The sequence below is a fragment of the Ylistrum balloti genome, unplaced genomic scaffold (assembly GCF_031769215.1).
Source record: "Ylistrum balloti isolate Yb309-2 unplaced genomic scaffold, AGI_CSIRO_Ybal_v1 Utg370136, whole genome shotgun sequence".
Taxonomy (NCBI): Eukaryota; Metazoa; Mollusca; class Bivalvia; order Pectinida; family Pectinidae; genus Ylistrum; species Ylistrum balloti.
The window spans coordinates 804,748-828,046 of record NW_026782145.1 but is presented as its reverse complement, the minus strand read 5'-3'; the positions used below and the strand labels follow the sequence as shown (position 1 = coordinate 828,046).

Sequence of the window (23,299 nt, the reverse complement as noted above, 5' to 3'; positions counted from 1 at the left end):
AAGTCATTACACAATATTGTCAGCTTTTTGCACTCAAAGACACACAAGCATTCTCTCAAGGCGTGAGAATATTTAATTTCTCTGTGTGATTCTAGCACCAAACTAGAGTTTGACCAACCTTATTTCAAAGAAATGACCTCTAGAAATTGATAGGATTTGTTTTTTAGTTTTGTTTCTGGCTATGCACCAAATGACTGTTAACTATCCATTAAGTGAATTTTGACAATGCATTTGTCACATAGTGAGACAGAACTTGTCCAGGACATGTATCAAACAGGACCTAACCTTAACAAGTACAGTTAGATATAACTTTCATTATCCTTTCACATAAAATCCATTACATGTATAGTGTAACACAAACACCTTCATAGAGAAAAGTCAAATGAATTTACTCATGAAAGAAAACAAAATACATTAGTGGAAACGACTTCTATTATGACTGAAATATAATATATGTATAACAATGTGCACAACTTTTATTTCTACCCTTACCGACAACTTTTATTTCTTCCCTAGCCCACTCATAGGATTGTCTCCATTCATAATTTGGTGGAATTATGAAAATTAACTTTTCTTCTTCTGTTAGGAAACTGCTATTGAATCTGGGTGTAAGTTGTAACTCCTGCCCTGTAAGTCAACATCAATCATAGCACAGTCCCTTTTCTATACTTCCTGAAACAGGTATTATTTACACTGTACCTACAATATTTTGAAGAAAGTTCTTAAAATTGCGTCTATAAAATGATCACAAAAACATGTTCATGAAAGATTTTTTCATTGAAACAGCTCTGTTGTGTAGGACAACAAGGGTTTACCTTACCTGTGTAGGACAACAGGGGTATACCCTCCCTGTGTAGGACAACAAGGGTTTACCTTACCTGTGTAGGACAACAGGGGTATACCCTCCCTGTGTAGGACAACAAGGGTTTACCTTACCTGTGTAGGACAACAGGGGTATACCCTCCCTGTGTAGGACAACAAGGGTTTACCCTCCCTGTGTAGGACAAGGGTATACCCTCCCTGTGTAGGACAACAAGGGTTTACCCTCCCTGTGTAGGACAAGGGTATACCCTCCCTGTGTAGGACAACAGGGGTATACCCTCCCTGTGTAGGACAACAAGGGTATACCCTCCCTGTGTAGGACAACAAGGGTTTACCTTACCTGTGTAGGACAACAGGGGTATACCCTCCCTGTGTAGGACAACAAGGGTTTACCTTACCTGTGTAGGACAACAGGGGTATACCCTCCCTGTGTAGGACAACAAGGGTTTACCTTACCTGTGTAGGACAACACGGGTATACCCTCCCTGTGTAGGACAACAAGGGTTTACCCTCCCTGTGTAGGTCAACAAGGGTTTACCTTACCTGTGTAGGACAACAGGGGTATACCCTCCCTGTGTAGGTCAACAAGGGTATACCCTCCCTGTGTAGGACAACAGGGGTATACCCTCCCTGTGTAGGTCAACAAGGGTATACCCTCCCTGTGTAGGTCAACAAGGGTATACCCTCCCTGTGTAGGACAACAGGGGTATACCCTCCCTGTGTAGGTCAACAAGGGTATACCCTCCCTGTGTAGGACAACAAGGGTATACCCTCCCTGTGTAGGACAACAGGGGTATACCCTCCCTGTGTAGGTCAACAAGGGTATACCCTCCCTGTGTAGGACAACAGGGGTATACCCTCCCTGTGTAGGACAACAAGGGTTTACCTTACCTGTGTAGGACAACAGGGGTATACCCTCCCTGTGTAGGACAACAAGGGTTTACCTTACCTGTGTAGGACAACAGGGGTATACCCTCCCTGTGTAGGACAACAAGGGTTTACCCTCCCTGTGTAGGTCAACATGGGTATACCCTCCCTGTGTAGGACAACAAGGGTATACCCTCCCTGTGTAGGACAAGGGTATACCCTCCCTGTGTAGGTCAACAAGGGTATACCCTCCCTGTGTAGGACAACAAGGGTATACCCTCCCTGTGTAGGACAACAAGGGTATACCCTCCCTGTGTAGGTCAACAAGGGTATACCCTCCCTGTGTAGGACATATATGGAACAATAATGTCCATGAATATGACACAATTAATTACCAATTGAAAGAGAAAATAAATAATAATAGTAGACTAATGTGAATAGACTATACACGTAGGAGAGACAAGGACCCTTAATGAGGAAATGTAGCAATATCCTACCTAAATATAGTTGGCTGTGTCACATAACGCTTTCCCAAACAGATCACAATAACCCACTTAGTGATGTGATCTCTCGCTACAAAACTTAGAACCACTGTCTGCTCCAGATCAGGTTTCTTGCTGAGAAAATACTTAAGTTGTATCTCTTACTACATTTAAAATGAAAAATCAAAGGTAGTTAATGATATATGTAAGTTTGTGAAAAAACAAAATTTTTGTCGACGACAAAGTAAGTATGTAAGTTGCCTCTTCAGTTCTGACCAGTGAAATATTTCAAAACACATTTTTAAAATTTCATTAAGGCATATGAAATTAAATTTTTGCAGTAATCAAGGAGAAGATTGTAAAAAACAGCGAAAAGGAATGTGGATTGAAGTGGTAATAGTGATATTTTTGACTGTTTTTGCAGGGCACTTCTATACACAGGTGTTAACTTTGTGTAATTGTAGATTTGTGTAACTGTAGACTTTTTTTTATGCCACTGGACTTGTCCATCATACGTGGCCAGTACAACATCAGAGATGACTATTGTATTGTTAGGTTTTGCATTTCTGTGTTTGGTATGATGTATTCAGTGTAGACTTGGTAACCTGGATTCGGCTGAGCTAGGAATGTCTGTGAAAACACAGGCCTTCATTGTGCACTTTTAAAAAAGTTCAGGTGCTTTGATGAAAAAAGAACTTTACTAGATGATAAAGTATAGTAAGATAAATATGGACTTTTCTGTGAACTGATCAATTCACCTTACTAAAAGCTTAGAACTTTTTGCTTTGTCATTTCATCATTTTGCTGATGAAGTGATGGAATTTCTTTATTATTTGGCGTCTGTATTGAGAGGATTTGGTTATTGATGGTGATACTTATTTCAGTTATTGAAATTTCGAACACATTGTCATACTACCATTGACCTGTACCCTTAGTGATGGAAGTTCCAGACAAATTAATCCAGATTATTTTCCTTATTTATTCGGTATTTCAGGTAACACTCTGATGGTGCCAGGTAGATCTATAATGCTGGCTCTATACATACAGTACAAAAATATTTCAATTACACTGCTTAATGTCAGAATGTTCAATTAAATATCTGAATATATTTAAACAGAAAATGTTAAGAATGTTGTTTACCTTTTAAACCTTTAATAAAGATTGATAATGTATATCATTGTGACACTGAACAATGTCGTATCTGCTGCACACCTGAAAGTAAGCTTTGTCATTGTGACACTATGAACAGTGTCATATACACTGGTACCAATACCAACTCTCCAACATTTCCGTGTTGTTACTTCTAGAAAGTACAACACAAACATTGGTCTGTCAAAGCCATTTGTCATGTCAGCTTTTTTTTTCTAATGTTGATACTTTTAAATGTAACCTAATGTCAGGCCACCTTAAGTATGGGTATCAGCCATGGTTGATACATGTGTACAGGATGCCATCTGTGTCTGGGCTGAAAATTAACCTTTCATTACTCTCTACTTACACCACCTATCTATTGTATAACCTCAGTAGCAGTGAGCCAGGATAATGTGTAGGAACAACTGACAGCTGGTCATTGTGTTAAAGGTGTGATATAGCTCTCATCTTACCTGTCACTTTTCTATTTCTTCACAGGTGTTCCAGGGTACATACTAGATACAATTGGTATTGATTGTGTTTAGACTGGAAATTAAACAACCAAATTAATTGCAAATTTATTTAATAATTATTCTATATCTACATAACATGAATTTCGGGGGTTTTTTTAGCATGTTCTTGATTTTTAATTAAATTGAAAGTATGAATAAAATTTGAAACTAAAACCTAAAAGCTTCCTCATCAGAATGATAGACAATGCATTAATCTGTGTAAAAGTAAAATCTTGGAGAAAATTCAGATGGCATTCATAGAAGCATGAAGTAACTTTAGTAAACATGATTAAACCACTACCTCGGTATACAATAATGACTTACAGGTTTGTCTAGCTTGTTATTGATACCACCCAATCAATACGATCAAAACAAAGTTTATAAATATAGGTCATTTTGTGTCCTTGCAGCATTTGACAGCCCAACAAGGAACAGCCGTGGAAACCCTGCGAGCTCAGCTGGCTGAGGCTAATGAACGTATCAACAAACTATCAGCAGAGGTCCATGAACGTAAGGGAGGATACAGGTACAACCAGTTGGAGGAACTCCGGAATCTCCAGGTGAGTACAAAGCTGTTTGTAGGCTGAACAGATGTAAGATATCTATACAATACAGGTCACAAAGATACAAGATATAGGTCACACATGTACAATACAGGTCACAAAGATACAAGATGTAGATCACACATGTACAATACAGGTCACCAGATATAGGTCACACATGTACAATACAGGTCACAAAGATACAAGATATAGGTCACACATGTACTTAACAGGTCACAAAGATACAAGATATAGGTCACAAAGATACAAGATATAGGTCACACATGTACAATACAGGTCACGAAGATACAAGATATAGGTCACACATGTACTTAACAGGTCACAAAGATACAAGATATAGGTCACAAAGATAAAAGATATAGGTCACACATGTACTACACAGGCTACAGTTAGTAGGCTGGGCAGATGTAATATATCTATACAATATAGGTCACAACCATACCAGATATAGGTCACACATGTACAATACAGGTCACAAAGATAAAAGATATAGGTCACACATGTACTATACAGGCTACAGTTAGTAGGCTGGGCAGATGTAAGATATCTATACAATATAGGTCACAACCATACCAGATATAGGTCACACATGTACAATACAGGTCACAAAGATAAAAGATATAGGTCACACATGTACTATACAGGCTACAGTTAGTAGGCTGGGCAGATGTAAGATATCTATACAATATAGGTCACAACCATACCAGATATAGGTCACACATGTACAATACAGGTCACAAAGATAAAAGATATAGGTCACACATGTACTATACAGGCTACAGTTAGTAGACTGGGCAAATGTAAGATACCATACTAGATATACCAGACATACCAGATATAGGTCATACATGTATAACATAGGCCACAGTCTGTAGGCTGAACAAAGAAGAATAGTTTTATATGTACTCAATATAGGTCACATATTTGCAGTATAGCTATCATTTATATATAGAACATAGGTCAAAAGAATACAAAAATGTAAAACATATACAAAAACAGTTCCAAAAAATATTGTTCAATTAATCAATTTGTTTACAGGAAATGTTAAGGAAAGAAAAACAAGCATTTGAAAGAGCAAAGGAGCGTGAGAGAAACTACGCCGAACAAGAGCGCCTGAACCTTGAAGAGATGAAACAAGCTATAAAATTAGAGGAGGTAAAAATATAGATATTGTGAATTCAGGAAATTTAATCATCCGTGCTTAAATAAAGTTGAATTTTAAATACTTAAGATGTGAAAATAATTTGTTCATTTTGAAAAATTCACTTTTTTAATAATTAGTGATTATCTGTTATTTATGTGCGAACCATTGTTATGATCATTAAGTGGAAATACTGATACCTATATTTATTTCTCCAATTTCATTTCTGATCAGTTATCCAAATCATGTATTACAGGAAAAGTTGGAAATGGAACGTCGTGAGATTGCAGCAGAGATTCAATCACAGAAGGAGGATCTTCGACAAGATAAGGAGCGCTATCAGGCACAGATTATGTTGTGGGAAAGTCAACTAAGAAAGGATGGGCATTCTAGTGCTCCAGGGGTTTCCCAGCTTAGTAGTTCTGAGTCTTATGACTCTCACACAGACTTTGGTCAAGTTACCAAAAGGGACAATTCGCCGAGCAGTGCTCAGGCAAATCATAGACGGTCTGCTTCAGCAGATTTTTGTCAGATGATTGAAAATGACATGGACAGACTTCGACAGGGAAATGTGAAAACTTCCCGTCGAGAAATGGCAACTAGCCGTAGTGATTCACGGGCTGGTTTGTCATCTAGTGCTAGTAAAAAGAACCTGCCCGAACATTTGTTAAGTGCTAAAAATGAACAGAAAGTGTCTGGAATTAAAGTGCAGCAGCAGCTTCCAGCACGTAGTGGACTAAGTGGACAGGCGTCCTCCAGCAGTATAATGGGTAAGGGTGGTAGTGTACAGCAAGTGCTGCCCTTCAAGCTGGCGGCCAGTGGCAGTAACAGTTCTATAAACAGTATCAGTGGTGTAGTGGGACCCCAAAACAACAGTGCTAGTCAGGGACAGAAATCCTACCACCCACGGTCGAATATGATGCCAAATAAACAACCGTCATCTTCGTCATCTTTGTCCCGCATCATGAAGTTAGCAGAGCCTGGCTCTAGCAAGGGCAGATCATCCAGTCTGACATCTGTCCCTAGCCTGTTGCTTGGTGACAAAAGTCATACACACAAGTCAGCCTCAGTGGACATCCCAAATTCAGGGGCTCCCCAAGGGGCAGTTAATTCAGGGGCTTCCCAAGGGGCAGCTCAGGGAAAGACAGACCAGTCATCTGAGAAGGCAGATGATGAAATATATTGCTAGAAATTTGGGTGAGTTTTAACATTGAAAATAGGTTTTTTGTCATATCTTAATCATATATAAAGTTTGTTAATGTCAAAATTTCATTAATTCATTTATAATGTAATTTGTATTTTTGTTGATACATGGAGAATTTAGAACTTTACAAGACAATTGTGCATATAATCATTAGTATATCATCGTTTAAATTGAAACGTTTTTTGTTTTTCAGTTTTTCTTGTTAGAGGATCAAGTATTCCAGCAATACTGAGATGGTTAGAAAGGTGTCAAACTTTTTTAGGAAGGACTGCATTTCGCCAGAAAAAGCAGAGTCTTCTCAGAGGGCTTTCATAGACTGTGACCTAAGGAATTGTTCTCCAAAGTTCAAGGTCATGAAGATACTATCAATACTCAGGATTACTAGATATCAAAGGAATATGGTCTGTCTTAATGAACTTTGAAACATCCAGAAGCAACATCCAAAATGTATATGACCAAACATTTGTGCAAATAATGATAGCCAAATGGATTTTTTTTTATTTTCATCAAAATTTGCCACTTATTAGTCTGCAATAAATCAGACGAGCTATAAACAGTGTTAGCAGAAAGTGAACATACTCGTTCAAGAATGTAGGACATAATAAGAACATGATTGACATACTTACCCATATAAGGACATTTCCCACTTAGTGATATTTCATACAAGGACAATACCCAATTAGAGAATGCGGGACATGACTCGTTGGGTATTGGTTGACTGAAAAGTTGAATGACAATTCTGTTTATTTCCTTAATGCCTTGATCCGAGATAGGTCTTACGTTTACCCTGTTAAGTTGTTGGTTTGTAAGATAATGTTCAATAGATCGCTGTTTATACTGGGTATTTATTCGGAAAAGACTGGATCAGTGTATATGATTACAGTTAAATGTATTTAAAAGAAATATTTATGATTTTGTTTGATTTTTAGCAAAAATTGGCAAAAAAACAAGTGATCTCATTTGATATATTTACTGGTATTTGTTCTGTAGTTTGTGTGTTCCTCTACAATACAACTGTTCCTCTCTACACAAGATCAGGAAGCTTTCGAGTCATCCTATCTACTTCAAAAATACTGCATTAAATTCTAAGAAATGTTCAACTTTGTACTATAGATCTGTTTCTTATAAAACTACTGGTATATAATTATAAAAACATTGTTTAGATTTCTGGTCAATGTCAACATTTTAAGGAAATATTTAGATGACAGATATCATTTGCTATCAGTTAAATCCCAACCAGCAGGATGATGGAAGCATCCGATCACTTCAATCAAGTTTTTAATGGACTATGTATTTGTGCAATAAGTCAACAGGAATATGTCTTGTTAACATTTTAGCATTTAAATATGATTTGAAAACTGTTCTAATAGTCATGTGTTCCAATGATATAGATGATTTTTTGAAAGTCCAGTTTAGTGTTCCTGTAGCCTTCACATTAAGGCACTATCACTAGCACAGAAATTATGCTTTGTGATTGTTCTAATTTTAATGCACTAAGGTCACAACATGTCAAGTCTTTCTCCTATTTATTAATCTGGAGGAGTTGACATGTCCTCAAGTGTCACATGATATAAAATTCACGTCAAAATAGCTCACCAAGTCTTATTCAGATGACTTACCAAGCTCACAGGCTCAGCAAAAGGTCACATAGCATATGTATAGAATTGGAACTCTTCAGTTTATGAAGGTGAAATAGTTTTACTGTTAAATTTCTCCTTCACTCTTTTCTATGCATCAAGTGATATTATATAACAAGTTATCTGCTGTTTTCCTTGTGAAAGTCTGTTGTTGCTGGGGGAGTCCGTTGACTACTGACTTACATGTATCTCTCTTTGGGAAGTTTGTTGGCTAACGACCTTCCTGTCTCTGGGACATCTGTTAGCTTCTGACCTTCCTGTCTCTGGGACATCTGTTAGCTTCTGACCTTCCTGTCTCTGGGACATCTGTTAGCTTCTGACCTTCCTGTCTCTGGGAAGTCTGTATGCTACTGACCTTCCTGTCTCTGGGACATCTGTTAGCTTCTGACCTTCCTGTCTCAGGGACATCTGTTAGCTTCTGACATTCTTGTCTCTGGGACGTCTGTTAACTTCTGACCTTCCTGTTTCTGGGACATCTGTATGCTACTGACCTTCCTGTCTCTGGGACATCTGTTAGCTTCTGACCTTCCTGTTTCTGGGACATCTGTTAGCTACTGACCTTCCTGTCTCTGGGAAGTCTGTATGCTACTGACTTACCTATCATGAGAAACTGTCAGTTACTGACTTTCCTGTCCTGACTTACCAGAACTTTTGTTTAATAGTGTTGTCATACACTCTGCCATTATATTGCTGTACATATGTGTTCATATTTACGGTCCGTATTTGTACATGCGCATACACATGTATTTTACACCTGATTGTGACAAACTCACGGATTGAACACCTGACCGGCTGTACTAAATGGAGAATTTGAAGCCTTTATCATTTCGCCCCTGTGAATGCCCATTGCGGTGTTTAGGGATGGAATAATCAGGCTGATTTACTCCAAAGAGAAACTTTATTCCTATATATATCACACATTCCCTATTCAACAGAGGTTTTATTTTTATGTGTTTAATTTTTTATAGGAAATTTATTTGATTGCAGCAATATTTCATTTTTTTGGGTAAGACACCTTTTTGACTCAAAATACATGTCCGTGAGCGTAATATGTACATGGTACCGTTAATGTTGATGTTAGGTTAGACAAGTTTGGTTCTCAACAGTAAACTTAGATATCGTAACAATGTTGTTCATTATTCCGTAACATATTTTTTAGAGTCAGAAATTTTATGTTAAAATTTTATATAATATAGGAAACTGATTCAGTGGATTTTAACTGAACAAGTGAGAGCCCCTCTCACTAGAAATGACAGCTATGTGAGCTGTCAATCACTTTCAGGCTATTTATAATTCTATTATTGATTGGTGAGCAAATTTTGATGTGTAAATTTCAAACATGAATATGCATGAATGATATATCATTATATATATATATATAATAATAATAATATGCATGTTGATTATTAAGACTAAGGTATGTATCAATTGTTACCTGGGACCCGCCAGGCGAGGTATGTGATAGATTTGGATTTTAGCATTAACAGTTTTTGAAAGTAAGTATTTAATGAGTGATATAAGTTGATAGTTAGAAAATATCACGATATTTAATTTTTAAGATAAAAGTACCTGTTCAAAAAGACTTTTTTTTCTGTAGTAAGTTATGTATAATTTATTAAAATAGCTTGTTTAGGTGCCATGGAAACTACCAGTCCTGGCTTTTTTATGAGTATAGTTTCCAAGTCATTGATGGTTGGAATCTATTTCTCGACTATAAACAGATACTTTACTGTTTGTGATTTGGTCATGTTGCGGATATTAACATGCAACATTTGTTATAGGGAAAGGATTATGACATGCTTTCCTTGTACATAGTGCGATGTTTATCTTTTTTTCGAGGTCGTTGATTACATGAACGGCTGCCATGTTCACATATGGCCGGAGGATTTCCAAGTCATGTCAATGTTTTACTTTTTTATTGATAAATGAAGAAATATTGAAAAAAATACAATAAGGTTTTTAATAAAGATAAAAACAACATAATTCTGTGTTATAGATTGTTTATGAAGCTGTGTTGATATTGTGGGACAAAACTGTTATTACGGAACACTAACTACCAAGGGTCATGCAGTATCACACCCACACTCTGTTCAGATGCTTATTGCCCCATTATACTGATAACATTTCATTTAAAATAAAGATGGCATTCACACCTGATTAAGAGACCAGGAAAGTCAATTGTCTCTTAATATGGTTTCTCACCAGCCTATTAACAGACATAGTCTCTTAACTAATGTATCTCATCACAGGTGCTCACTTAACATAGGTGGGCAAATAAGAGATGTGATCCTTGAAAAGAAGTGGTCTACCACAAGAGGATCTATCAAATGTGATATCTCACCAGGCAATTTCTTGGCTTAGCTGTGGCCTCTTCTGAGATCAGAGTGGTTTCTCACCAGACATAGTCTCTCACAAGAGGTGACACTTTACAGACATTGTAGTATCTCACAAGAGGTGACACTTTACATACATTGTAGTCTCTCACAAAAGGTGACACTTTACAGACGTTGTTGACTCTCACAAGACGTGACACTTTACAGACATTACAGACTCTCACAAAAGGTGACACTTTACAAATGTTATTGACTCTCACAAGACGTGACACTTGTAGTCTCTCACAAGAAGTGACACTTTACAGACGTTATTGACTCACAAGAGGTGAAACTTTACAGACGTTGTAGTCTCTCACAAGAAGTGACACTTTACATACATTGTAGTCTCTCACAAGAGGTGACACTTTACAGACGTTGTAGTCTCTCACAAGAGGTGACACTTTACAGACTTTGTAGTCACTCACAAAAGGTGACACTTTACAGACGTTATAGTCCCTCACAAGAAGTGACACTTTACAGACATTGTAGTCTCTCAGAAGAGGTAACACTTTACATACATTGTAGTCTCTCACAGAAGATGACACTTTATAGACGTTATTGACTCTCACACGACTTGACACTTTACATACATTGCACTCTCTCACAAGAAGTGACACTTTACAGACGTTATAGTCCCTCACAAGAGGTGACACTTTATATACATTGTACTATCTCAAAAGAGGTGACACTTTACATACATTGTAGTCACTCACAAAAGGTGACACTTTACAAATGTTATTGACTCTCACAAGACGTGACACTTGTAGTCTCTCACAAGAAATGACACTTTACAGACATTGTAGTCTCTCACAAGAGGTGACACTTTACAGCCGTTATTGACTCTCACAAGACGTGACACTTGTAGTCTCTAACAAGAGGTGACACTTTACATACATTGTAGTCTCTCACAAGAGGTGACACTTTACAGACATTGTAGTCTCTCACAAGAGGTGACACTTTACAGACATTGTGGTCTCTCACAAGAGGTGACACTTTACAGACAATACTGACTCTAACAAGAGGTAACACTTTACAGACATTGTAGTCTCTCACAAGAGGTGACACTTTACAGACATTGAAGTCACTCACAAGAGGTAACACTTTACAGACATTGTAGTCTCTCACAAGAGGTAACACTTTACATACATTGAAGTCTCTCACAAGAGGTGACACTTTACAGACATTATAGTCCCTCACAAGAGGCGACACTTTACATACATTGTAGTCTCTCACAAGAGGTGACACTTTACAGACCTTGTAGTCTCTCACAAGAGGTAACACTTTACATACATTGAAGTCTCTCACAAGAGGTGACACTTTACAGACATTATAGTCCCTCACAAGAGGCGACACTTTACATACATTGTAGTCTCTCACAAGAGGTGACACTTTACAGACCTTGTAGTCTCTCACAAGAGGTGACACTTTACATACATTGTAGTCTCTCACAAGAAGTGACACTTTACATACATTGTAGTCTCTCACAAGACGTGACACTTTACAGACATTGTAGTCACTCACAAGAAGTGACACTTTACATACATTGTAGTCTCTCACAAGAGGTGACACTTTACAGACATTGTAGTCACTCACAAGAAGTGACACTTTACAGACCTTGTAGTCTCTCACAAGAGGTGACACTTTACAGACCTTGTAGTCTCTCACAAGAGGTGACACTTTACAGACATTGTAGTCACTCACAAGAAGTGACACTTTACAGACCTTGTAGTCTCTCACAAGAGGTGACACTTTACAGACGTTATTGACTTACAAGAGGTGACACTTTATATACATTGTACTATCTCAAAAGAGGTGACACTTTACAGACACTATAGTCTCTCACAAGACGTGACACTTTACAGACATTGTAGTCTCTCACAAGAGATGACACTTAACATTCGTTATAGTTTCTCATAAGAGGTGACACTCAAGAGGCACTATAGTCTTTACTTAGAGGTGACACTTATTAGGCATTATGACCTCCCAAAAAAAGGTGGTATCTTAACAAAGGTGGCTTTCACTAGAGAAATCAGACGATCTCTTCAGGTTGCCTTTCACCAGAAGTTATCTCTTACAATGAGAAAAATAAATGGTCCCTCACCAATGATAATCTTTAAATAGTTGCCCGCTTAAAAGATTCGGGACCTCTCTAGTTATCTGGATATTTATAAGGATATAAGATTTGGTAATTGTTCCAGTTACCAAAACAGTAGCTGCAACCTGTTTGTAACCACAAACAGATGTATACAAACAAATTTACGCAGTGTTCACACTGAGCTTTTTTTTCTGTCTACAAAAAAGAATCAAAACGATTTCCCAGACTCCATCCATCAATGCTGACTTTCCTACCTTGGTCAGGACACGGGTACTTAACAACGACGTACTATTCGTGACGCAACTGCGCGCCCTGACCTACAACCCTTGGCAACGAGCTTGAAGGTGTGAACGAATTGGAACTTGGTTTACCTTTGAGTTTTACTATATCGTTACGTTGTATGTAACTGGCACGGGGTGTAACCAAAATCATCTTCTAAGGGAAATGTTTGGCAAAGTTTTAGACGTCGTAAAGAAGGTATCTCCTACCAGGTGGATGCGCCATTGCATTTGAAACCCATCGTGCTGTATTCATGCTGTATCGGTATGCACCAGAGACAGGTCCGAAATGACTTCAGTAAATGACATTAAACATGACCTTTGACATCACTCTCTCCTCAGTAACGTCAGATAAGCTCCCCTCATTTTCGCATGGGAGGCAGTGTTGAACGAGAACTGATAATTACAATACCGGTTGTACTTGTATATTCCTGGGAGACAGTATACTCGCGTGTACAGACACCGTGCTATTTGGTGCATTTCACTCGCCTATTTACAGGTGGACCTTTTGCTTGGTAAATCCATTATCTTAGCACGTGCGATTGATGACGTATTGATATGATAAACAAGTTTTCGTACATAACTTCAGAAGGACCAACCTGCGATGATACCTTATACACACTCTTCAGCAAAGCTGACTAACTGTGTGACAATAGATTTCTCACGTGCATCAATGCTACTAAAGTGATGTGTAAATCAGAGTTTGAAAATTAAAACAAAAACGTATTCATACGTTATTAAGAAAATGAAGTAAATGACACATTGTCGATTGCGTTTTACACCATAATACCTACACAGACACAGTTAATTTCACTATAGATAACAGTTAATGACTTGTGTGCAGTCACTTGGAGGGGATTCCCCATGTCGTTGTTGACTCCAAAGCTACCCTTTGGCATCAGGTCTCAGTTATTCGGTAATATTTACCAAGAACAACAACAGAGAGTGTCAGCGGTTTAGTTTTGATCAACACCTGATCTGTTCACAACGTCAAATTCTCAAGTCAATGGTGACAAAAAGGGCATTTAATTCGGTCAGGAGGCAAGGACCCTGTTTATTTAAAGACTTTACATCCACCTGGTGTATGTCAATACTTCTGTTGTTAAAGCGAATATTCCAAAACGGTCATGTTGTCATTGAAGTCTGCTGATCTGTGTGATTGATACTCGATAGTGTTGGAGATATTTGGACAGAACAGTTAAAGGTCGTTCAATGACCTCTAGTCAAGGACGTTGACCCCCATCCGTCCGTAGTCACCACGTACCCGTACGTCACAGAAGGACGTCCGCCACTCATGTTCTTGGCTAGCCTGACTAGGCGACAAACGGTTTCCACTAGAAGGGGTTTGGGAACAGCTGAAAGAATCGCGCATTCAATGAGCAACTGGTATTCTGTTTCGTCTAGTAAGAGTTCCTACCTAAATTGAGGTTAGATAAAAGACTGTCCTCTGTTTAAATCTATATTTTACGATATATGAAAGAAATCTGCATTTTTTTGCGCCGAGAAAATATATAGTTTTAACAAATTTCAATGTATGTGAGCGGATCAAGACTGGTGTAAAATGTCTGGGTTTTTTTCAAAGTGGGAAGTTAGTTTCACTTGTATACTTCCGGTTGCAGTTCCCTTCTAAAGGCGATGATTGTCCGAGATGACGTTTATCCTGCAAAATTATGCCATTTGTAGCCTTTGACAGGTATGTTTCTATGAATAATGACAGTTGTTACTTAAAATACTATTGTTATTAGATTAATTAAGAAATAACATATAGTGATTGATTTAGTTACGTGAATCCTGAAGTGCTTTCTAACGGGATCGTAGTAACGCATGTTCTACTTGGTAACGCTTTTCGGTCACAAAATTGCTAGATGACTTGTTTTGAACATTTCTGTAGCAAATCCCCTGTTATCAGTTTATAAAGCCTCTAAAATCAGGACATCTTTTGGTGTATAAGTTAAAGAAACGATACTAATCACCATCATTCTATCAAACCGGAGATGGTTTGGATGACGTCACGTTTTATCCGGTCAGAAAATTTGTCCTCGTTCAAATAACGCACATGTTATTGGGGAATCGGCTTTCTACCGCAGTATGTTATGGCACGTGATCTGTTGAACGTCATCCCGAGGGATAAATACATGTCACGCTGTGAACTTTCCTCCAGCCAGAGAGCGCCTTATCTGAGAAAGAGCCCACTGACCACGATATGGTGGAGAATCTCGTGTCTCGCACTGCCACCAGGTGGTGCTACCTTCACACCTGTTTCACTATCGGATATGTCTGTTATATATTTCCTGTCATATTCCGTGATATTATCAAAAAGGTCGTTAATAACTTGTAAATGGGCATGGTCATTTCAAAATATCAAAAGTCAAAGATAGCTTCTGCGTGTGTTGTGGTCCAACTGTTCCCTTTACTACATCAGACAAAGGATGGAAAAAAATCACGAGAGTAAAGTTTTACATTATCGTTTTACATATGTACCAAATGGCACCATCCTTTTACATTTAGAGGGTGCGCATGCATATGACGGTAGGCTTAAGATAAAATGTCGAACTATTGATAGTGCCGCATGACTTTGACACGACAGTGAAATTTTTTATTGTTTATGAAAAAATTCCTTTAATTAAATCTTATTAAAACCACACCTTTCAATAACTTACTTCGTACTTTATTCAACAAGTGTTGTAACTTCGTACCTCATTCAACAAGGGTTGTCATTCAACAAGTGTTGTTACTTCGTTCCTCATTCCACAAGGGTTGTTACTTCGTACTTCATTCAACAAGGGTGTTACTTTGTACCTCATTCAACAAGGGTTGTTACTTCGTACCTCATTCAACAAGTGTTGTTACTTCGTACCTCATTCAACAAGGGTTGTTACTTCGTACCTCATTCAACAAGGGTTGTTACTTCGTACTTCATTCAACAAGTGTTGTTACTTCGTACCTCATTCAACAAGGGTTGTTACTTTGTACCTCATTCAACTAGGGTTGTTACTTCGTACCTCATTCAACAAGTGTTGTTACTTCGTACCTCCTTCAACGAGTGTTGTTACTTTGTACTTCATTCAACAAGGATTGTTACTTTGTACCTCATTCAACGAGTGTTGTTACTTTGTACTTCATTCAACAAGGATTGTTACTTTGTACCTCATTCAACGAGTGTTGTTACTTTGTACCTCATTCAACTAGTGTTGTTACTTTGTACCTTATTCAACAAAGGTTGTTACTTCGTACCTCATTCAACAAGGATTGTTACTTTGTACTTCATTTAACAATTGTTACTTTGTACCTCATTAAACAAGGATTGTTACTTTGTACCTCATTCAACAAGTGTTGTTACTTTGTACCTCATTCAACAAGTGTTGTTACTTCGTACCTCATTCAACAAGTGTTGTTACTTCGTACCTCATTCAACAAGGGTTGTTACTTCGTACCTTATGCACCAAGTGTTGTTACTTCGTACCTCATTCAACAAGGGTTGTTACTTCGTACTTCATTCAACAAGTGTTGTTACTTCGTACCTCATTCAATTAGTGTTGTTACTTCGTACCTCATTCAACAATGGTTGTTACTTCGTACTTCTTTCAACAAGTGTTGTTACTTCGTACTTCATTCAACAATGGTTGTTACTTCGTACTTCATTCAACAAGGGTTGTTACTTCGTACCTCATTCAACAAGTGTTGTTACTTCGTACCTTATGCAACAAGTGTTGTTACTTCGTACTTCATTCAACAAGTGTTGTTACTTTGCATCATTCAACAAGTGTTGTTACTTTGTACCTCATTCAACAAGTGTTGTTACTTCGTACCTCATTCAACAAGGGTTGTTACTTCGTACCTCATTCAACAAGTGTTGTTACTTCGTACTTCATTCAACAAGGGTTATGATACAAAGGGAAATGTAAGATTCACTTAATCGAGTGACGAAAATAATTACGTCGATATTTTTCTATATTGTTTTGTCGTACATTGTATCTAGTATTACAATGGAACAGGTAGCTCTTACGTGTAGCATGCAAGAGCTCGCGCACCGTGTGAGACGTCCTATTTTGGTTAATTTTTTGAGGGAGTCGTAGTCCAGATAGCATGCGGAGTGTAGATTGGATTTGATAAGGAACATAAATATTAATTTTAAGTTGCCATATTTTTCCTAATCTTGCAGCCTACGGGTAAAGTTTCTGATGCAGAAAACATTCGCGTCTAAACTAATATTGTATTAGATTACCTACAAGATATAAATAAATACAATCCGAAAATGCAAAGTTGAAGGTTTTTATTACATGTTAGAATAAATGCATCTGTGTAACATGTATCGTGTAATTCACGAGCATTGGACGTGTAATCATGCCAGGCCAGGAAACGTCTGGGACAGATTGAGAATAGGATACGATAGGTATGTATGTATCAATTTAGACCTGCTGAGATTGAAATCAGTTATATTTATACACACACTAACGTTTTACCTACGCTGTATGCTGTGTACCTGATCTCAAGTACGAGAGCAATCGCAAACAATATGTAACCGAAGCGTACACTACAATTATAAATACGATGTTACGACAAGTGATTTTCAAATCCTCTTACTAACTTCTTAAAGAACTAGAACAGTCCAAAAAAAGTCAACCAGAACACAACATCAAGCAACTTTTTAAGTGCATCTCGAGTCAGTAGAATGATGATATAAAGATGGATTTTTTAAGCGACATGTAAAGACAATTTTGTTCGGAAATGGTATCACTGAATGACCGTGTCGCTGAATGACCGTGTAACAAATTAACATGATACACCTATCTGACACGTGGGAGCTACTCGACCTGACGATGTTTATATATGGATGAAGTGACGATCCTATTGTCAATGATTCGCGATCGACATTAGTCTCTGATTAGATAATAATAATAATAACAAAGAGATGAGGCTTTATTGAGATAACAAAGAGATGACCGCCGATAACCCGGATGATAATGGTGTACATCTTCGTCTGTGGACGGCGTCTCTAGTCTAAAATATTATGATTGTTCGTCACAAAACGGGGACGTCAAACAGAGGGTTCGCCAAACTGTCTCCATTATCTGGTGTCGGGGCTGGACGTCCTGATGGCGATAACCTTAACGCTGTTGCACATCTCTTCAGCACTTGGTGACAAAACTGTCCCTGTTCACCAAGTTTGAGTTTTGTATTTATAACACCTAATCCGTCCCTAGTGCCTTTGGAGTCTACATTGTTCCCGATGCTGTCATTTCCTGTCAATTTCTGTCCAGGTTCTGTTTTGACGTCTTGTTTTCCATGACGTATCTTTGAGACAATTTTCAACCATTACTTTTTTTTCTTCTCGACGGATACGCGAAGGAGCAATGGAGCGTTAACACGTTCATGAGATCTGAAATTGAAATTTGGTCTGAATGGGACAGCATCAAGAAAAGCCGTAGTAAATAATTGAAAATTAAATGTACGATTCTATTTTGACAAAATTAGCATTTTAAAAATTGGTTCACAGTGACCTTCTTTTCGACTATGGACTATGTTTTTCAATCAGTTATATTTTTTACTGCTTTATGAATGGCACAATGCATCTAAATTGTGAAAAACAAAAATTTTAAATATGTAGTTTTGTCGAATTGGAGTCAAAATGAATTTGCCATCCCACTTCACCCCTACTCCACTATAACTCGGAATGGTCTCAACCTGACATAAATTTCATGTTATGTCATAACGGCTTAACCTCAAGGAATATATTGAAACAAACTTATGGGTGATGCCCACTAGAAGGCCAAATTTTGCGCCCTTCCTTTCGCCACTAAATTCCGCAAAATGGATTTTTAAACGTCATGTTTGCCATCATAAAGTCTTTATTGTTTGAATTTGTTTGATCACTTCTTAGCACTTTCAATATCCTGGTGTATTAGTGATTAGGAGATAGCGCGGTACTTATCAGTGGCTGTGGTTTTGGTGTGTTTGTCGTTGACGGTGAAGGACTTCCGGGAGATGAGTAACTCCGCTAGGGGACAGTATTTGGCTGTTTACAGGAGTGAGGTTGGATTATATTACCGTGGTAAATGTAGCCATTATGTCTCGTGCTGTGACCACAATGTTGGTATTGTTACAGCTTGTGATAACGTATTAGCAAATATCGACTATGACGTCATCCCGGGGTCGTATTCCATGATGATGTCATAAGTAGTACATTTGGTTAGGCAAGTCTTTATAACCTTCGATATCTAACACCAAGAGCTCGATGTCACCTTTGGGACAAACAGACGGACAGAAAGACAGACTTTATTTCCACCTTAAGAGGATTTCGTTTTACAAAATATCTTAACTTGTGAGGTTTTACTAACGAGTGAAAATGACGCGACTCTTCCAGGACATCCCCGTTGAAATAAAAAAAAACATTACGAGTGCATTGTGAAGCAAAAAAAGTCATTGAATGAAATATCAATCGAATGGGATTTCATTGGTATATTTATCAAAGCAGGATATTTGTATGTACTGTATATCATAGATGGACAACTAAACTACTGTACCCTATAACACACTTCAAAACATGATTCATACGGAACAGTGTTCTATATCTCCTCAGTCTATAACGGCTGATTTGTAACACTGATGTGGTATATAGACATATTAAAGGCTGCACGTAGCGGCACACCGATCTCTGGAGGACCTGACGGGAGGGGGTGGCAATCCTTTCTTGTTTCAGACGCTTGGAACACAAAACAGGTGAGATGACAAGGAAATGTGCGCGTAATTATGTACGTGGTTTTACACGAAGGAACGTAAAAACACATACATGATTCATTCGATGAAGTTGATTTGGTACGACAAATGCGTTTAGACATGTTAAAAAAAACCCAAAAAACTAGCTTCCATTCGACCTTGACGTCTGCATCCAAATAGATTGAGCATGCGTATTTGCACTTCCTGTTCATATTAATGACTACAGCGACTGGTGTCATGCAGAGCCTCGCTCCGGGACCGTTACTTTAATAATGTTGAGTCTGACATCGTCAGGTATTTCCTAGTACAAATCTCTTCGGCATTTGTACCAAAATCAGTAACAACTCAAAACTACAAAGGGACGTACAAACTGTGCAAAGTAACATTAGAGACCTACAATATGTTTCTAGGAGTAATACGTAAAAAAACAAAACACAAAACACACACACACACACCACCACCACCACCACCACACACGCATAGATACGTCAACATGTATGTAACATATCAAAGTTTAACACGTTTTTCTATGCCTAGTTGTGAAGATCAGTCTCACGGGAGAAATATTTGAATTTCCTTTTCATTCCGTTTGTTTGATTATAAAAAATGGGTCTTGTCCCAATCGCATCGGTCGTCCTGGTAACGGTGAAAGCGAATTCATCTATGTAGGCAATAGGCATTACAACAACGTATATAGATACCGAAGGGCTGTATCTGTCAGCGGATATTAAAACTCTAAAATCACTCTTTCTGTAATTGATTGGTGTAATAATCACTTTTTAATTGTACCTCAGCCGTACAAAAATTCTAATTCACAAATGATGTTTCCCAGCATATAACATTAACACATTTGATATTTTGTAGCGATAGTAATTTTGAAGCCACATGCCGAAAAAAAAACAGCTTAAAGGTGATATTTCAATTATCCAAGCATTTTGGATGAAAAAAAAACACGAAACAGTGGCGAGATGAACCCTGTGACAAAAAGTGCGAAACAATAACGACAGAACGTTAAACATAGGGAGGGGAAAAAAACCACAACATAGGCGATGTGTATATTAGTCGGTGTAACAAAATATGTTTTGCAGTGGGCTTTGCTAGTTCGATTTAAAGAGGAACAATGATATTTAATTAGCGAAATGGACATGCATGACTTTGATCAATGTTGGTGTGTGGTATCGTGTCTGAATTACTCCGATAGGTGTCGTTGTATCAGGTTATCTCGTCTACATCGACGTCCATAACTGTCACACACACTACATAGTGATAACGTTTCAAAGTAACAATATCAAATCGTCCACGATTCATTGATAAGATAAAACAGTATACAGCATACATACATTTGTCAAATCTTTCTAAATGATATTCAATTTTTTTCATTCATTTCAAGTCGGATTATTTTAACCAGAGTTCAACCTATCGGCGCAGACCTACGTGTAAGGTACTCTTGGCTATTGTAACATGCTGCCCGTCCATTCAGGCCTCCGGATATCTGCATGATATAAACAGTGATATAGACATTCTACAGCAATTAGCTAACGACGCGTGCACTATTTTCCCTGCTCAAGGATATCGTGTTTCTTGATGTAATGTGGTTAAAACCTTATCACAAATTGCGCAAGTGATTAGATGTTAAGAGGTCATGGAACTCCGCTGAGATCTCGATAAATCACGTCCTCTATTAACGTAAAAATCTAAATAAATACATATATCTTAATCTACATCTGATGATATGTATTAAAGAGTTGATGTAGAATATTGTTTTTGGTATGTGTCTGGGAGAGGGATCTCTATCACATTTGAACCCTGTGATCGCCACACACCGAACTCAAAACTGCTCCACTGACTGAGAAGAAATATTGAAATATCAGCATTTTTTACTGAAACGAAATTTATTCTGACAACAACATTACACACTGAAGTCGACTGTAAAGAATCCATGCAGCCCCCAAAGTGAAAACCATGCCCACGTTGGTGTACGGAATATAATTTCCTTTCGTGTGTGTAAAAACTAAAACAGTTTCTTAATACAAAACCATGCCCTCTTCTGGCAAAAGGTTTCCTTTTGAAAACAATAGGTGTCCATTTTGGTGTACGAAAACCAATATCAAAGGTTAGCGGATACCGCAGCTGTCCTGGTTGTGGGAGTCGAAACCAATCATATGTTTTCTTCCATATTTTTTTCAAAAATATTACAGAACTTTTCTAAATGAATTGTATTAATTCATAAATATTCAGCCTTTGTCCGTATAATTAGGTACCTCATATTTCCTGTGCTGTTTCAATATGAAAACTTCTAGATTTTTCTTATGGCATTCACAGTACCATGAAGGTATAAGAAGTACGTTGTTTTGGCGTTTATCTTCCTTCTTCGTCTAACATAACACTGAATGCAAATTGGTTGTACGTTCCCATATTGCCTACAATAAAGAGCTTTATTTAATACCGTATAACTTGTCTTCACACCGGTATGTATATCGGAAAATAATATGTTAATCATAAATTACTGGGTAATTAATGTTACAACAACATTACAATTATGACCTTATGACGTTAACAATTGAGTGGGGTCATTTACGAAGATGTTAAACCTCCAACAAAATGCCGTTGTACAGTCAGTATAAAAGTGGCAATACTACACTAGGAATGGTTTCCAATTTGGAAATTGTTTGGGTTGTTTTTACGTACACAAAATGGTCATAGTTTTTGATTAGGAAACTTAATTCCACTTACACCAAAATATACATGCATGGCTTTTGATTGGGAAACTGTTGGAGTTTTATGTGCTTGCAAGAGACCGTTTGGGATTTGTGTCACGGTTTTCCATCAAGAAATTGATCGGGTTTTTCCGTCAAACTCTCTACACTATTCTGGTAATATTTTTTAGTCTCGGCTAGGGATAATTTTCCTCTAGCCAAGTCGTAGAATGTCCGGCTATAGGCATAAGTGTCGCTAATTCAAACCTCGGTGGGGGCGAGATGTTTTGTAACAAACATCGTATAAATTATGTTCTTTAAATGTTGATTCCTTGTCTCAAAATTACCAGAGTTTGAGACATCGCCTTTAAATGTCCTTGTTACCATGAGACTAACTACATGCATTTACAATGCTGTTACAATACCCGAGTCTAATACATTTGATATACCTTTTCAAAAGATGACATTTTACTGTCGGTATTAAACCTTTTTTCCAAACCCCCCTGTACACAGCGATCGTACCGCCCCCAACATTGCGCCTCCTTGCACGAGACCACACATCCTCAGAGGACACGTGACATCTACACGGGCACCTAGTGCACCAAAATGCATTTTCTATAACTATGATGAATGGTCATATAAATAATGATATTGTCTCTCGTTATAACATGACTCATTTTACTTACAATCCTAAAAAAATTACTGACGGACGATGCGTCCTGACGATTTCGTTTTTGTAATTGGTCGAGTCGAGTTACAAATTACCTTATAATTTACCCATC

At 37.8% G+C, this 23,299-nt stretch overlaps 1 protein-coding gene across 1 annotated transcript in view; it reads left to right on the top strand.

Annotated features, from left to right (window-relative positions):
• The window catches only part of LOC132550631 (A-kinase anchor protein 13-like), a 170,851-nt gene extending 160,509 nt beyond the window's left edge, over positions 1-10,342 (top strand). The window contains exons 39-42 of the mRNA XM_060214723.1: positions 4,225-4,374; positions 5,416-5,532; positions 5,775-6,715; positions 6,916-10,342. Coding sequence (XP_060070706.1) covers positions 4,225-4,374; positions 5,416-5,532; positions 5,775-6,707 — 1,200 coding nt within the window. The 3' untranslated portion in view covers positions 6,708-6,715; positions 6,916-10,342. The remainder of the gene's footprint in view (positions 1-4,224; positions 4,375-5,415; positions 5,533-5,774; positions 6,716-6,915) is intronic.
• The last annotated feature ends 12,957 nt before the right edge of the window (positions 10,343-23,299 follow it).